Source organism: Equus quagga, chromosome 14 (genome assembly GCF_021613505.1).
Source record: "Equus quagga isolate Etosha38 chromosome 14, UCLA_HA_Equagga_1.0, whole genome shotgun sequence".
In the NCBI taxonomy this organism is placed as follows: domain Eukaryota; kingdom Metazoa; phylum Chordata; class Mammalia; order Perissodactyla; family Equidae; genus Equus; species Equus quagga.
In genome coordinates this window covers 30,796,122-30,814,888 of record NC_060280.1, presented here as the reverse complement: position 1 = coordinate 30,814,888, position 18,767 = coordinate 30,796,122, and the positions used below count along the sequence as shown (strand labels likewise).

Sequence of the window (18,767 nt, the reverse complement as noted above, 5' to 3'; positions counted from 1 at the left end):
TCCACTTTACCTTTAGTCCCTGAATAGTGAGCTGTTAAGAGCCACAAAAACAAAAATCAACTTTAACTCTTAATTAACTCCAAACCCTCATATGCGATTATGATGCCTCCTTTGATAATGCAGCCTCACCAAATATTTGGTTAATAAAAAAGTGTTTTTAGAAAGTAAACATTAAAAACTACCTCAAGAAAATGTAAACTATGCTTTAACTCTAGGACTACTTTTTGGACAAAACTTGCTTAACAAGTGAATTATATCTACGAAAATGTCTAATCATTTCCATGACAGACGTGTGTCAATTTACGAGACAGGTGCAAACCAAGTTTATCAGCTTAACAAAATTGGGGAGGGGGGACTGTTAGAAAACAGAAGAAAAAGGCATAGCATGAGGAAAAGTAAGTACAGCATTATATTAAAATAGAATACAATTTATGACGAGAATCAGCAAATTATAAAAGTCTAAAATTCCAGTGAGAATGTTTCTGTATCTCAGGTGATACCTATGTTATATTGAAGAAAGACATATTACTCATCTTTTTAAAAAGGTCTTCCTCTGTGCTTCCATAGTATTCAGTCTATAGTTCTCATGTTAGAAGAGAAGATATACAAGTCCATTTGTTTAGCATTCTTTAGGGCAGAGAATGCAGCACATGTACATCCCTAGGTATCACAGCAACCAGCCCAGTGTCTGCTTTATACCATAGCAAAGAACCCACCTCTATATACAGTCTTTACTTACAAAGAGTCAAGATACAATGGGTGCAAATAACTGTGAATCACATTTGGATCATGGGCTATGATACTGATGCATTTCAGAGATTCCTATTTAAAAATAAGATGCCCATAAAAGTCTGAGCATCATGGCAGGGAGGCTTAAAGAATGCAAATTTACTGGCCTAGATTTTACTATTCACAGATTCTTAAATCACTCTGACAATCCTGGTCTTTTGGGTAATGTTTTACATTGCTTTGCTCAAAGAATGAGCGAATGAATGAATGAAAAATATATAAACACTAGCTCCTTGCCTGGACACTGTACTAAGATCAAGAGAATCAAAATCAAGTCTTGCCATTGTCACAGGTTCTCATGTCCTTAGAGGCAAGACAATCAGTTCATCTCTGGTGGAGCCAATCTTCTGCTTATATAAACAGGCATGATTCTTTAACCAATCCTCAATGAAGCTCACAAAAAAATTTACATACCTGATAGTTCTGTTCGACTGAGTTAAATAACTGCAAAAACAGTCAGGCCTTCCATTTAATTGCTTACTCTAATAAAAAGAAAAACCTGACCTTTCTAGAAAGCACTCTGGAAGCATGAACTTGCCTTCTAGGATATTATATGAAGGAAGAACTTCACATAATTTATGTATAATGATGTTCATCACAGGATTATTTATAACGACAAAAAAATTCTAAGCAACCTAAAACATTCAACAATGAGAAAATGGCTAAATCATGGTACATCATATGAGGGAACACTGCGTAGCCATTAAGTGGGGTCAGGGGAGGTTTCAAAATATATTTAGTGGAATGGGAAATAATATTATCATATGAAAAAAGGATAACTGATTAGATTAAATCTCAACTTAATTTTAAAAAATATATACACACATTTATCAAAAAAATTAATAGAAAAAGGACTAAATGGAAATATTACACTTAAATTTTAACATATTTCTCTGGATGGTGAAAATTATAAATTTTTAATTTTCTTTGTACCTTTCTGTATTTTCCAAATTCCCCACAATGAGGGATTTTTTCTTTTTTAAAGCCTTATTCTTGGAGCTAGATGCTTGAGTGTACTTTAAGAAAAGTATTTCTTTTTTGTTGAGGGCAGGGGGCACAGACTCTAGAATCCAGCATCTGATCATGCATGAAGGCAGAAAACTGTTTAAATTTATCCAACCAGGCTTACCAGTTTACTGTGAATAGACAACCAGTGAAACTACTGTGAAAACTAATAAACTAACCTATAATCCCAGTATCATGGAGATATTCTAAGAGAACTGTCCTTATAAAATATATTGACATGTAACATAAAGATCAGTTTACAGCAGTCGGAAATGAGACAATTTCTTTAGAATAAAAGTGTCAAACAGTGAAGCAGAGGTAGAGACAAAATGAACTCCCTGCAATTCTGAATAAAGTTGTTTCAGCTGTGTGTCAAGTATACCTTACAGTGCTGGAAAAGTTTAAGAACTCTTCTCATTTACATCCAGACACTTGAAACAGCAACTAATCATGAGTTGCTTTATATTTAAATACAAAGGTGGATAAAATGCATACATGTGTAGGGTATATATCTCACCACCTCTTTGATTCTAGGAAAACGTGCTTGCTGGTATTGCTCTACCCTGGTACAAAGCAACTAAATCATAAATAAGCTCTGAAAACAGAGACCTCGCGACATCTAGACAATCTTTCAAGCTATTGGTATTATGAATTCATATATAAGTAAAGAAAAACTCTTATGGTCATAAAAAACTACGTACAAATGAAAAACACGATGACTTTTTGAAAAATGTTTTAGTATCTGCTCTTTACTATTTAAAGATATTGTCAGGTAATAAATTATAATTTGAGTTTTAACTGTGTTATTTAAAATATCCTCTTAAAAGCTGGAGTATGATGATTCTTTCCCTACTGGTTTCACCCTCCTCATTTGGCAAATGTTGGATTTTCTCACTTACATTTAAAAGTAGAGCCAAAATTAGCAGCTTTAAATATAGAGCTTTATGCCAATACCATGCCCTGCTTTGTTTTTTTTCACTCCCTGAGTTATCAGCAACATCATATTACTGCCAGGAACTTCAATCCTTTCACTTTAAAATGTTAGAACAACTCACCTGGGGCATACAAAATACGGCTAGTCTACAAAAATAGTAGACAAAGTCCACAGGGCTTGCCTGATCAGAGATTATTTACATCATTTTAATTAAAAAATAATAATCAACGAAAACGGATGTGATGTTAACATTCCACTTCAGGGTCCACAATCCAAATACTGCAGGAATTAATGTGCCAATAAAAATTAGGTAGGGTTCTAAAATACCGATAAATACTAGCCTTCACTAGCCAAGTAAAGTATTTTTAAAAAGTAAACAGTCAATATAAATGGTGAAAAGCAAATAAATATATTCAAGTATTTTTATTTTTAATAAGCTAAAGTGACATTAGTAATTGAAATTATGAGATATAGTCCCTCAGATATATTTGGATGAATAAATACTAATTCTGCCACTATCTAGCTTCTGTGGTCTTAGGTTGATTTCATCTCTCCAAACTTAAATCTGTCTGTGTCTGGAAACTGAGGATTATACCAACTATTTTAGAGTTATGATGTCTGAATGGATTGACAAATGGGAGAATATTTTGTAAATGAAAAATCTCTATGCAAATGTAAACCATAATCTTTCCATTCTGATTAAAAGCAACTAAATGTTCTTTCTATGTTAAAACTATCAAAAGCTTAATATGTGAAGATTTAATACCAGAACTGAAAAACTATACTTGATTACTACATGTCAGGGCTAAAAACAAAGCTCTAGATTTCTAAGAAGAAAATTGAGATCGAACAGAATCCTTCAAAAGTGAAATGTTTTTTTCCTCTTACTGGTCACCTATACCTTTAACATATTTTGTATATACCTACCAGAAACTATATTACTGCTAATTATCTTGCCCCCCAAGGTAGCTAATGATTTGGGTACTACTGTAATGATGCTACCACTGGTAGTTTTCACATAGGTTGCAGCTCCAGGGGTTGCAGCCATCCGACCTATGGATGGGCTCACTGTTGGCCGGGTATAGGTTGCCTGTGTGCCTATAAAAAGGGAAAAGCCAAAAAGAAAAACTTGTCATTACTTACATAAGAATGACAATTTATACAGTTTAACTATAATTCAATGTAATCTACATTGCCTAACTTGAAAATGGAATTTCAAGGTGTCAAGACATTAAGTAACAATTTACAGCCAGTTTTCAATGCATATAGCAAGAACTACAGCCAAGTCAGTTTGAATTAATTTTACACATAAAATTTTGTGATGTGTTGCATCAAATTACTAACCCCAAGAAAAAGTATAACTCTGTTCCCTTCTTCTACTACCCTTCTTCTACTAGTTTTATGCCAAAAGAAACTTAAATTTAATCATCTGTCCTGCCAGAGCATTTTAGATATTTCTGTTATAGATTTTAAGGTTTCTGCATCTGTTTTATGCTATCTCAGTGCCAAACCCAATGTCAGCACTCAGCAAATAACGCAGTATTGTTTGCCTGAAGTTTTATAAACTTTTACTGTTTTGTACTCTGCTACCCTCTAAATATATTTCCATCTTTTAAAGAGTCATTCCATCATTTTACTAGAGATTAAAGTTGAAGCTGCCAAGAGTTGCCAGGAATATTTCTCTGTAGCCTAAAAAGTTCACTATTTACATATTTCCTCAACTTTAACTGACCCGTTATTTTTCCTTATGTCTCTCAAAGGATTTTACACTCTTCCCCAGTATTTCTAGAACGTTTTTCTTTTCCCAAACAGGAATTAAAAACTAACCAGATGAGCCTATTGTAGTTTCCTACAAATCTGGTAACTCAGAAATATTATTCCTAAACTAAGAATTACTACTCTTGGGGAGAATGAATATGACTAAGATAACACCTTCTTCAACTGAAAAAAAAATTTTCATGATCATTAGATTCAGAGGTCACTGATAACAATTTTCAACAACTCCCTACCCCCAAAAATGCTTTTAGCAAGTTATTCACTGTTTTAAAATATAATCACTACCCAAAAAAGGGAGGAGGGGAAGAACATTAAGTAGCATTAGTTTAAATTGGTTACAAATACAGCTGAATCAGAAAAAAATCTACTGCAAAGTAAATACACTATAAAGATACACAGTTTGAATCAACCGAATTAAACTGAAAAATTCAACTTAAGCTTTTGTTTTAAAAATAGAAACACACCTTAATATAAATACATAAGCATAGATACATTATTACTTTTTACTACTACCTTTGTACCAAATGGAGGAAAGTTTTGGGGGAAGTATGATAGATTTAATACAAGAATAACAGTGTTTTAAAAGCACAGGCTTTGCATAGAGACAGAAAGTAGAATGGTGATTGCCAGGGACTGGGGGAAGTTGGGAATGGAGAGTTACTGTCTGGTGGGTACAGAGTTTCAGATTGTGAAGATGAAAAAGTTCTGGATGGTTGCAAAATAATGTGAATGCACACAGTTTAATCTGAGTTCAAATCCCAGTTCTTTTATTGGCAGTGTGACCTTGGGCAACCTGCTCAACGTCTCTGTTTTGTCACTGAAAATGGAGATACTAAAGCCCAAGGGAGATTAAGTGTAATGTTTATACAGACCTTTACATACTGGACAATAGACAATAGCTTGTAAACTTGAAACAGGTATCATTTTTCACTATTTAGAGTCTATCATCTAAATACTGACCCTCTTTAATAAGTTTGGTAAGAGTTATACAAATTTAAAATAATGCTAATGGCTAATTCTAATTTTAATTAGTAGCAATAGCTATTGAGCTCTCTGCTGGGCACTTTACATACCTGATTTCATTTAATACTTACGATAACTTTATGGTATAGGTATTATTATCCCAATTAAATGACAAGGTAAAAGATTTAGAAGGATTAAGTAACCAGCTCAAGGTCACAGAGGGTGGTACTATTTAAAATGTTCTAAAGCGTCACTTCCTTGAAGATAGCCTGGTTGCTCTCACATCTGGGCAAAATGGCATCTTGTGCGTCCCTCAGTCTGAGTAATGCTTATTACTATACTGTAATGTAACACACTCTCAACCTAATCAGAGTGAGATCCTTGTGGGCTGGGACTATATTTTCATTCATACAACAAAACCCGACTAGCTGTGCATATATATGGTGAATAAAACAGACATGGTCCTTTATCCTCATGGAGCTCATGGTCTAATAAGGTAAACAACATTCAACAAATCAACAAACAAGTAGCTAAATAATTAGAAATTGTAGTACATGCTATAAAGGAAAAGAACAGAGGACTGTGATAACAATGAAAGAGGGCTAATTTCAGTTGGGGGGGCGGGGGACGTCAAGAAAGGCCTCTTTGAAGAATTGTCTCATTAATCTCTGTATCTCCACTGTCAAGTACACTGCTGGTCAGAGAAATTACTCAATGAATATATGATGAATGAACAGACTCATGCTCAAGAAAACTTACCAGTAGGAGTGGTTACCAGTTTAGTTGTCATAATTGCACCATTACTGCTAACCACCATAATAGGGGAATTGCTACTGGTGGGCAGAGTTGCTGTTACTGGTTTGGGTAAGATTTTACTTGGTTGAACTTGTTGTGTGATGATTTTAACACCTTTAAAAGAAGAAAGATAAATCTCAGTACAAATTATTTTTAAAAACATGTGCCTTATACCAACCCAAGAGGGCAGTAGTTACACACATTTACTCAGTCCTCCTTAAAGAGCAGCTTTTTTCCATATTGATGAAACTCTAAATTTTTATTCCTTAAATTCCTATCTTTCCTAATTTCTCTCATTTAGGAATACAATTAAAACACTACAGAAGCTATTAACAAGTTCTTAGAAAAACCCAATCTTTTGTCTAAGATCATGTGATATAAGAGCTTTCAAACCAAATTAGCCACTGACCTGAACTTTTATAGACAAATAATCTGTTCCATGCAAATACTTGGGATGAGAGGATTAGAATAAGAAGTCAAAAACAAAAGTTAATGTAGCTTTTATATATTCCCAACTACACGAAAGATTTCTCTAACCTCTTAAATTATAAAGGCTGGTGAGAACTATAAAGAGCAAGAACATTTTCTTTTTGAACGTTTATTTCTAAAGTGACTTTTTAAAAAAGTATTTTTAACAGCTCACTTTGTCAATACAAAATAAAGGATACATTATTATTGCAGCTACATGAAATATGCAGGTGGATAAGAATTTGAAGGCAATATGTAAAAATAAAATAAAAATGTTAGGGTAGTGATGTTATGAAGTTTTTTTACATTTTTCAAAAATTTTATTTAAATGTTATAATTGGTACATTGACTTTCCAAATGTAAAAACCCCATTTAAAAGAAATCTCTCATGCTAACTTTAAATTTAAGTACTCATAATTATTAACTGAGTAAGGAAATTTTTGGTAAAACTTTTTCCACCATTAACTTCACTGAAATAATTCATGGGATAGAATATATTGCCATAGACAACTTAAAATTTTATTACTTTTTTGGATGGTGATTTAGGTTAAGACATTAGAAAACAAACAAATATATTTAATAGCCTTAAATAATCTTAAATTTCTTGTAGTCAACAAATAAGTTAAAAATATGACATCCAGGTATAATTAGGCAAATTATTTGATCTCTATAACTCAGCTTTCTCATTCATAAAATAAACATACTGTTAGTATATACCTAGAAGGGCTATTGTGAAGATTAAATAAATCAAAATTGTAAAGTACCTAATACATAGCAAGATTGAATAAAAGTATTATTGTAGAAATTAAGAAATTCTGATTATAATAAATCATAAATAGTGAAGTTGTAGGGGAAAATGATTTCTACTATTATCTCATTAATGAATTACAATAATGCTTAAGGCACGCAAAAAGAAGCCCCCAAAGAAATAACTACAGAAAGAGAAAAAAATTAAGGGAATCATAAGAAACTACTTTGCTCAGTCATATGCAAATAAGTTGAAAATCTGGATCAAATAGATCATTTTCTAGAAAAATACTTTTTATCGAAATTGACCTCAGAAAAGAGACCTACCTAAAGAGACAAATTTTGTCAAAACAAATTTTTAAGAGCTCCTCCCCCTTTGCCAAAAAACAGCAGCCCAGATAGTTTCACAGGACAGTTCTATAATCCTTTAAAAAGAAGACAATTCCAACATATTTTAAACCATTTCTCTTAAAAGTTCTCATCACAAGAAAAAAAATTTTTGTAACTGTGTGGTAATGAATGTTAACTAAACTTATTGGGGTAATAATCATCTAATATATACATATATCAAATCATTATGTTGTATACCTAAAACTAATACAATGTTATATGTCAATTATATCTCAATTAAAAACAAACAAAAACCATCCAGAGACCTGTTTTGACAAGAGAGCATGAGGAGCTCTGCTAATCCACCGACCCAATGAGAATGGTGAAAATGATAAAAGAACAACCAATAAAAAACTCTGGAAATAGTCCCAAGGAAAATTAAGAAACATCTATTCAAGAATATGTAGAAAAGTTTGGTAAGAAAGACAAGATCTGGGGCCAGCCTGGTGACATAGCTGTTAAGTTCGTGTGCTCTGTTTCAGCGGCCTGGGGTTTGCTTATCAAGCCATGCTGTGGCAGGCATCCCACATATAAAGTAGAGGAAGATGGGCAGGGACATTAGCTCAGGGCCAATATTCCCCTTTGCTGAGGAAGATTGGCCACAGATGTTAGCTCAGGGCTAATCTTCCTTAAAAAAAAAAAAAAAAAAGGCAAGATCTGCAGTATTTAAACTAAGACCCATACCTCCTTCCCCCCAAGTAAGGCAAAGACTTCTCTTCGGACTGCTGCAATCAAGAACACAGGGCTTCCTCTTACTCCAGCTCCCAGATGGAGGGCTTTCTTCTGAGGAGCAGTAGGACTTCAGCTTATCTCATCCTGCCCCTATGTACCTTTTGCTAAGGCTAAGTCCCAGAAAAGTGCAATCAAGACGTGGGGGCTCCCTTCTTCTGCCCAGGCCCCAATTTATGGAACAAAGGCTCTACCTTGGGCATGGCACTGCTGAGAATACTGAGGTTTTGATCAACATTGCCCTGGTTTGTGAGGCAGTGGCTCCACCACCAAGACAAGCAAATCTGGAGGATCTCACGTGGCTGCTCATCCTCCCACTCATACCTTCACTGAGTGCTCAGCTCCTGGAGCTGAGGAGTCATTCAGAAAGAAGCTTGCCACTGACCCTAGCCCGAGAGCTCCAGAGCTGCGTGAGAGTAGAAACAGGTCATAGAACAGATAGCTCCTAAGCTCTTTGGAAAGCGACTGACTTCATTTGTCAGAGAGCATGAAGTTCAAGCCTAAGGGCACTGTCAAGAATAATGGAGGATGTGATGAAAAGCAACTGGAAGGCGATTCATGGTTTAACAAAGACATATTCTAGAATATAGCCAGATAGTTTGCAGGAGAGAACTGAGGAATAGGGAAGCTGAGAAGAACTCTCCTGTGGTCAGAACGAATATCAAAAATAGACTTCTGAAACTATTACTTCAAAGAAGCCAAAATTTGGTTTGTAGAGCAATTTATGCTCCAGGGCATTGTTGAAAACAATAGAGAAATCAGTTATTAGAGTTTTAATGGCTGGGTGTGGTCAGGGAAGAAGAGGAAGAGAGCCATACCAACATCACTGTCATCTCAGAATGACTGTGGGCATACCCAGAGCTGTACCTCCCTGAGGAACAACATCAGAGATTTAACTGCTAAAATAATTGATCTAGTAACTAAAAAACAAATAACCAAGCAAATAACAACAACAAATCGGGGGTAGGGGGGGCCAGGGGAAGACCAGTACCCAAGTACAATATCTAATATCAAATATCTAAAATATCAATATAAACACCAAAAATGTGCAGTTTCCAACCAAAACATTAGAAGGCATGTAAACAGGAAAATATGACCCAAACACTGGGAAAAAAGGAGGCAACAGAAACTGCCTGTGAGAGCAATCAGATGTCAGGTTTAACAAAAAAGAAATCTAAATAGAATTAACTATCAGATTATCTCTTCAAACGGCCCCTCTAAAGATAATTCAAATCAAATCTGTTGGGCCAGCCCCAGTGGCCTAGTGGTTAAATTCAGCCCGCTCCACTTTGGCATTCTGGTTTCGGTTACTGGGAGTGGACCTACACCACTCATCGGCAGCCACGCTGTTGTGGCGATCCACATACAAAATAGAGGGAGACTGGCACAGATGTTGGCTCAGGGCTAATCTTCCTCAAGCAAAAAAGAAGAAGATTGGCAGCAGATGTTAGCTCAGGGCTAACCCTTCTCAGCAAAAAAACAAACAAAAACAACTTCAAGGTAGCTATCACAAATATGTTTACAGAACTAAAGGAAAACATGATTATAGAAGTAAAAGGGTATGGTGACAAAGCTGCATCAAATCGAGAATATTAATAAAGCAATAGGAATTACAAAAAAGAACTAAATGGAAAATCTGGAGTTGAAAAGTATAATAACTGAAATAGCAAATTCACTAGAGGGGCTCAAAAGTAGATTGGCTTTCAAACTGGCAGAAGAAAGAATTAGCAAATTTGAAAATAGATTAATAGAGATTATGCAAGCCAAAGAATGGAGAGAAAAAAGAATGAAGAAAAATGAACAGAGCTTCAGAGAAATGTGGAACACCATTAAGTGCACCAACACACTTGTACTGGAACTACCGAAAGGAAGAAACAGAATAAAGAAGAAATATTCAAAGAAATAACGGCTGAAATGTCTCAAATTTATTGAAAAGCAATAACTTACACATCCAGGAAGCTCAACAAACTCCAAATAGGATGAACACAGTGATGCACAAACAGACACATCATACTAAAAATGCTAAAAGTTGAAGACAAGGAGAAAATCTTGAAAGCAGCAAGAGAAAAGCGACATCACTTACAAGGGAACTGCACTGAGATTAACAACTGACTTCACAGTGGAAACAATGAAGGCCAGCAGGCAGTAGGATAATCTATTCAAAGTGCTCAAAAAAACCCAAAAAACTGTCAAGCAAGAATCTTTCAAAACAACAGGGGAAACAAAGTCTTTGCCAGAAAAACAAAAATGGAGAGAATCTGTTGCTAGCACATCGCATTACAAAACAAGCATTAATGGAAGTTTCATGAACAGAAAGAACAAATAACAAAATAATGATGTCTTCTCTTGCCAGTTATATTCAACATTTTACTAGAGCTTTTTTTTTTTTTTGAGGAAAATTAGCCCTGAGCTAACATCTGCTGCCAATCCTCCTCCTTTTGCTGAGGAAGACTGGCCCTGAGCTAACATCCGTGCCCGTCTTCCTTCACTTTGTATGTGGGGCGCCTATCACAGCATGGCTTGCCAAGCAGTGCCATGTCTGCACCCGGGGTCTGAACCGGTGAACCCCGGGGCGCTGAAGTGGAATGTGCACACTTAACCGGTGCGCTACCGGGCTGGCCCTACTAGAGCTTCTAGTCAGGGAAATAAGCAAAGAAAAAGCAATACAGGCATCTAGATTATAACAGAAGAAATTATCTCTATTTGCAAATAATGTATCTTTTACATAGAAAATCCTAAGGAATTTGAAACTATCAGAACTAAAAAACAAGTTCAGCAAAGTTGCAGGATACAAAATCAATACAAAATTCAGTTGCATTTCTATACATTAGCAACGAACAACCCCCCCCCCAAATTAACAATTCCATTTACAAAAACTTCAAAAAGAATAAAATATTTAGGAATAAATTTAACAAAAGAAATGTAAAATTTATGCTCTGAAAATCACACAACATTGTTGAAAGAAATTAAAGAAGATTTAAATAAATGGCAAAACATCCCATGTTCATGGATCAGAAGACTTAACATTGTTAAGATGGTAATACTGCTCCATTGATCTACAGATTCAATGCATTTCCTGTCAGAATCTCAGATTACTTCTCTGTAGAAATTGACAAGCTGATTCTAAATTTCATATGGAATTGCAAGGGACCTAGTATAGCCAAAACAATCTTTAAAAAAAAAGAAGAACAAAAAAGGAGTACTCACACTTTCTGATTTCAAAGCTTACTACAAACCAATGGTAGTCAAAACAGTGTGGTAGTGGCACATGGATAGACATAAATTAATGGAATAGAATTGAAAGTCTAGAAATAAACCTATACATACGGTCAACTGATTTCCACCCAGGGGGCCAAGATCATTGAATTGGGGGCAGACAGTCTTTTTAACAAATGGTATTGGGACTACTGGATAGCCATATGCGAAAGGATGAAGTGGGATTCTTGAATCACATCATAACAAAATTAGCTCAAGATGGATCAAAGACCCAGGGAAACTATCAAACTCTTAGGAAAAAATCAGGGATAAATCTTTATGACCTGGGATTTGGCAAGATTCTTAAATATGACATCAGAAGCATGAGCAACAAAAGAAAAAATACATTGGACATCATCAAAATTAAAAATTTTTGTGCTTTGAAGGATATCATCAAGAAAGTGAAAAGACAACCCACAGAATGGGAGAAAATATTTGCAAATCATATATCTGATAAGGGTTTAATATCTCAAATATATATATTAATTAAAAACCTCTTAAAACTCAATGACAGAAAGACAAATAACCCAACTAAAAAGTGGGCAAAGGATATAAACAGGCATTGCTCCAAAGAAGCTATATAAAGGGCCAATAAGCACATGAAAAGATGCTCATCATTAGTTATCAGAGAAATGCAAGTCAAAACCACAATGAAATGCCACTTTACACAACTAGGATGGCTAGAATCAAAAAGTCAGAGAATAACAAGTGTTGGAAAGGATGCAGAGAAACTGGAACCATCATACACTACTGGTGAGAAGGTAAAATGGTACAGCTATTTTGGAAAACAGTCTAGCGGTTTCTCAAACAATTAAACATAGAGTTACTATATAACTCAGCAATTCCACTCCTAGGTATACACACAAGAGAACTGAATACTCAAATACTTACACGAATGTCTTCCACAAGAATTATTCATTATATCCACAGGTGGAAACAATCCAAATGTACATCAACAAAGGGACAAAAATGTGAAATATTATTTGGCCATAAAAAGGAATGAAGTACTAATACATGCTGTAACATGGATGAACCTGAAAACATTGTTAAGTGAAAGAAGCCAGTTAAAAAGACCCTGAATAAAAAGCCAAAAATTTTAGACTCATGTGCATATCATATGATTCTACTCACATGAACATCCAGAATATAGAAATCTAGAGACAGAACGTAGATGAGTGGTTGCTTAGGGCTGGAGAGTTGTCATGAGGAGTAGAAAGTGATAGCTAAAGGGAACAGTTTCTTTTGGAAGTGATGAAAATGTTCTAAAATCAACTGTAGTGATGGCTGCACATATCTGTGAATATATTAAATATCATTGAATTGTACGCTTTAAATGGGTTAATCATAATGGTATGTGAATTACATCTCAATAAAGCTGCTTTTTAAAAAAATTACAGGGCATTATAAAAAAGGAAACTTCACAATTCTTTCTTGGAAGGACACATAACATTGAAACTAAAGCCTGATGAAGACTGCACACACAAAGAAAACTGCAAACCAATTTCCCTATGACTATCAATACATTATATTATCCATGCCTCATATTAGGATAAATTCCAAAAGACTTAAATGAGAAAAATGTGAACTATGACTAAGAATCTAGAAGCATAAAGACCACACTGATAAATTCAACTATATAAAAAGAAAAAAGATCTGCACAGCAGAAGTCCCCATAAATAAACTCAACAGAAAACAATAAACTGGGAGGAGAACCTCTGCAAATCATGAAACACACAAAATGTTAGTTATCCTGCTACATAAAGAATTCTTAGAAACTGATCAGAAAAAGATCATAGAAGAATGGACAATGAACACACAGAGTACACAAAAAATGAAATACAAAGGGCTCTGAAACATAGAGTTGCTCAAACTCACTCTCAGTAAGACAAACGAAAATAAAACAACACCAAGATAATGGTCCCCCCACATCAGATTGGCAAAAATCCAATTGTTGGCTAATATCCTGGTGGGAACAGAGCACTCTGAGAAAACTGGACAGAAGTACATTACTGACTGGAGTATAAATTAAAAATTCCTAAAGAAGAAAATCTGGCAATATGTATCAAAATTTTAAATTCTTTTATCTTTTGACATACTCCTGGGAATCTCACTCCTGGGAATTTATCCTACAGATATACTTACAGACATGCAAAATGACTATGTACAGTCTTGTTTACTGCAGTTTTGTTTGGGAAAAATACCCGAAGATTGGAAACAACCTTACAGGGGATGAGTTACATAAATTATGGCATATCCACTGTAGAATACAGAGACAAATTAATTTTATGTACTGAATGCATTAGAAAGCTCTCCAAGAAACACTGTTAAGGGAGGGTGAAAAAAGAAAGGTGCAAGTATTACCTTCTACATCAGTGTAAAAAGAGAAGAGGAGTAAAAATTCGAATTTAAATTTGCTTGTATATTCAGACACTGTAAAAACACATAAGAAGCTAAGACTTTTATTTAATGGTTAGGGAGAACTGGATAGATAGAGGACGATTTATTCACTGTATAACTTTTTATGCTTTTCAGTTTTTGAGGAAGATATTATTCTCCATTCAAAAAGTAAAATAAAATAAAACAATTGATTCACAAATAAAAATCTCACCAAAACAGACCTTAGAAATTGGAACATAACATATAATACTTCCAATTTCTGCAAACAAACATCAGAGATATTGAAATCTCCCTTCTTTACTAGAAAGATAAAGTTATCAAATATAGAGTAATATGCAGTGAAAAAGTCCAGACTATGATAAGTTACACATGTATATTACAATACCATGAGCAAACACTACAAATTTTTCCAGTAAAACCACAAGAAGGAAAGAAAAGAGAAACAAAACAGAGGAAAAAGAAACAGAAGAAGCAAAAAGAAAAATACAGTCAATAGTCACTTAACAACAGGGATATGTTTGGAGAAATTCATCGTCATGTGATTTCATCCTTGTGTGAATATCATACAGCATACTTTCACAAACCTAGATAGTAGAGCCTACTACACATCTAAGTTATATGGTACTAATCTTAGGACCACCATAATACATGTGGTCTGTCGTTATCCGCAATGTCATTAAGCTGCATGTGACTGCAATAAAACAGTACATTTAAGCTCTACCATATCAATAATTACCTTAAACGTAAATGACCTAAATATATCATTTAAAAGACAAAGATTGGCAGAGTAGATTAAAAAATGTAACCACACTATATGCTGTCTAAAAACTCACTCCAAATATAAAAACATAGGTAGAATGAAAGTAAAAGGATGGGAAAAAATATACTATACAAATAGTAATCAAAAGAAAACAGGAGTGGCTATATAAATAACATTAGTAGACTTTAGAGCAAAGAAAATTATTAGAGAAAAATAGGGACACTACATAATGAGAGAAAGGACCAATCCACCAGGAGGACGCAATGTTTCTAAATAGGTATGCACCAAACAAAGATGCCTCAAAATACATGAAGCAAAAACTGAGAGCTATTTTGGGGTATTAAAGTCCAACAATCATAGCTGAGAATTTCAACATCACACTCTAACCAAGTGACAGAACTACAAGATAGAAAATTCAACAAGGATATTGGAGAACTGAACAACACAGTCAACTAATATGATCTAATTATACGTGTGTGTGTGTCTGTGTGTGTGTGTATAAAACACTTCACTCAACAACAGCAGAACAGGTATTTTTTCAAATGCCATGGAACATTCACCCAAGTAGAAAATATTCTGAGCCAAAAAATGAACCTCAACAAATTTAAAGTAACTGAAATGACACAGAGCACATTCTCCAACCAAATGGAATCAAACTAGAAATCAATAGCAGAAATACCACAGAAAAAATCTCCAAACACTTGAAGTTCAGCAACACACTTGTAAGTAATTCATGGGTCAAAGCGGTGGTCTCAAAGGAAATTTAAAAGCACACAAACTTGAATGAAAATGAAAACATAACACATCAAAATAAGCAGGATGCACCTATAGCAGTGCTGAGAGGAATTTATGACATATTTATTTATGTGGATGTAAATATACATGCTAAATGTTTAGAAAAGAGGAAATGTTTTAACTCAATTTCTAACTCAATTTGCTCTATTTTACTAGAAGAGCAAAGTAAACCCAAAGCAAGCTGAAGGAAGGAAATAAGACAATAAAAGTGAAAACAGAAAAATGATTAAGAAGATCCATGAAACAAAAGCATAGTTCTTAAAAATCTCAATAAAATTGATAAACCTCTAGCAAGTCTGATAAAGAAAAAGAGAGAAAAGAGACAAATCATCAATATCAGGAATGAAACAGGGGACATTAATAAAGATGTTGCAGTCATTAAAAGGATAATAAGAGATTACAACTAACAACTTTACACACATAAATTCAACAACTTTGAAGAATTGAACTAATTCCCTGAAAACCACAAATTACCAAAATTCAAGAAAGATAAAACAGATACTCTGAACAGTCGTATAACCATTAAAGAAACTAAATTCATAATTTAAAAGTTCCCTATAAAATAAATCTCCAGGCCCATATGACTTCACTGGAGAATTCTACCAAGCATTTAAAGAATTAACACCAATTTTACACAATCTCTTCCAGGAAACAGAAAAGGAAGAAATACTTCCAAAATCATTTTATGAAGCCAGCAGTACCCTGATACCAAAATCAGACAAAGATAGGACAGAAAAAAGAAAACTATAGACTGATATCTCTCATGAAAACAGACACAAAAATTCTCAACAAAATGTTAACAAATCAAATCCAGAAACGTATAAAAAGAATTATACACCATGACCAAGTGGGATTTTATTTCAGATGAACAAGGCTAGTTCAGCAGAAAATCAACATAATCCAGCATATCAAGAGACTAAAAAGAAAAGCATGATCATATCAATTGACACACAAAAAACAGCTTGCCAAAATCCAACACCCATTCATGATAAAAACTCTGAGGAAACTAGGAATGGAGGGGAACTTCCTTAACTTTATAAAAAAGCATCTACAAAAATCCAACAGCTGACATCATACTTAATGATGAAACATTGAATATTTGCTCCTTAAGACTGAGAACAAGGCAAGGACGTCTGCTCTCTTCACTCTTATTCAACACAGTACTGGAAGTTCTAGCCAATTTAAAAACATAAGAAAAAAATAAAAGGCATAAAGATTAGAAAAAGAAGAAATAAAACTGTTCCTATTTATAGATGACACAATTGTATACACTGAAAATCCCAAGGAATCTATGAAAATATTCCTGGAACTTATTAATAAGTTAGCTCATCAAGGTCAAAGGCTACAAGATCAACCACATTTCTGTATATCAACAACAAACGTGAAAGTTGAAATTAAAATCATAATTACATTTAAAATCACTCCAAGAAAATGAAATACTTAGATGTAAATCTAACAAAACGTGTGCAAGATTTGTATCCTCAAAACTGTAAAACAATGATGAAAGAAGTCAAAGAAGACCTAAACAAATGTAGAGACACACTGTGTTCATGGACTAGAGGACTCAACAAGATGTTAACTCTCCTCAAACTAATCTATAGTTTTAATGCAATTCCTAGGAAAATCCCAGTATGGTTTTAGTACATATAGACAGGCTTAATCTTAAATTTACATGGAAAGGCAACAGAACTAGAACAGCTAAAATAATTTTGGAATAGAAGAATGAAGTGGAAGGAATCACTCTATCCAATGTTAGATCTTACTATACAGCTACAGTCATCAAGACAGTGTGGTATTGACAGAGACAGACACATAGATCAATGGAACAAATGGAGAACCTAGAAATAAGACCCACAAAAACATGCTAAACTGATTTCCTAACAAAGATGCCAAAGCAATTCAATGGAGTTTGATAACCTTTTCAACAAATGGTGCTAAAGCAATTAGGAACCCACAGGCAAAAAACAGATCATGGACTTATATGTAAAAAATAAAACTCTAAAACTTTTAGGAAAAAAGAAACAGTAGAAGGAAAACATGAGGACCTACAGCAAGGCAAAGTTCTTTGACTTGATACCCAAAGCATAATCTATAAAAAGAAAAGCTGATAAACTGGACTTCATCAAAATCTGTTAGTGAACAACTAGCCCTATTATTAGGATTTTTTAAATAACAAATTCCTCCCCTAACTATGTTGGTTAGATTTCTGAAAGCAGTGATGGTGTAAGACTCTACAATTGAGGAACTTAAGACTTACAGGAAAAATAGGGTTAGAGGACTGAGGTTTTGAGTAAATCTAGAAAAGTTTTTATAAGCATTTTTAGATGGAATAAAACAGAATCCAAACAACATAATAAATATATAATATCATATGGCTTTATTAGCCATAATAGATTTTTGTATAACCCATACTGTTCCAAAGAAATAATTAAAAATCAGTTTTCATAATAAGACAAAGATGCCCACTCTTACCACCTTTATTCAAAATAGTACTGGAAGTCTTAGGAAGAGTAATTAGGCAAGAAAAAGAAACAAAGGAATCCAAATCAGAAAGTAAGAAGTAAAACTGTCTCTACTTGCAGATTGCATGATATTATATATAGAAAACTCTAAAGATTCCACCAAAAAGCTGTTAAAGTTGTAGGATACAAAGCCAGTATACACAAATCAGTTGCATTTCTATACACTAATAACAAACTATCGGAAAGAGAAATTAAGAGAACAATCTCATTTACAATTGCATAAAGAAAATAAAATACCTAGGAATAAACTTAACCATGGAGCTAAAGACCTGTATGCTGAAAACTGTAAGACACTCATGAAAGAAAGTGAAGAAGATACAAAGAAATGGAAAGATACTCCATGCTCATGGACTGGAAGAATTAAGATAGTTAAAATGTCCATACTATCCAAAGCAACCTACAGATTCAGTGCAATCCGTATCAAAATTCCAATAGTATTTTT

The 18,767-nt window shown here is 34.1% G+C and overlaps 1 protein-coding gene across 11 annotated transcripts in view; it reads right to left on the bottom strand.

Moving 5' to 3' along the window:
- Positions 1 to 18,767, bottom strand: part of EMSY (EMSY transcriptional repressor, BRCA2 interacting) — a 97,097-nt gene that overhangs the window by 30,421 nt on the left and 47,909 nt on the right. For all 11 annotated transcript variants that reach the window (XM_046685785.1, XM_046685779.1, XM_046685783.1 and 8 more), the window contains 2 exons: positions 6,227 to 6,376; positions 3,656 to 3,826 (listed from right to left, as the gene is read on the bottom strand). In XM_046685785.1, coding sequence (XP_046541741.1) covers positions 3,656 to 3,826; positions 6,227 to 6,376 — 321 coding nt within the window. The remainder of the gene's footprint in view (positions 1 to 3,655; positions 3,827 to 6,226; positions 6,377 to 18,767) is intronic.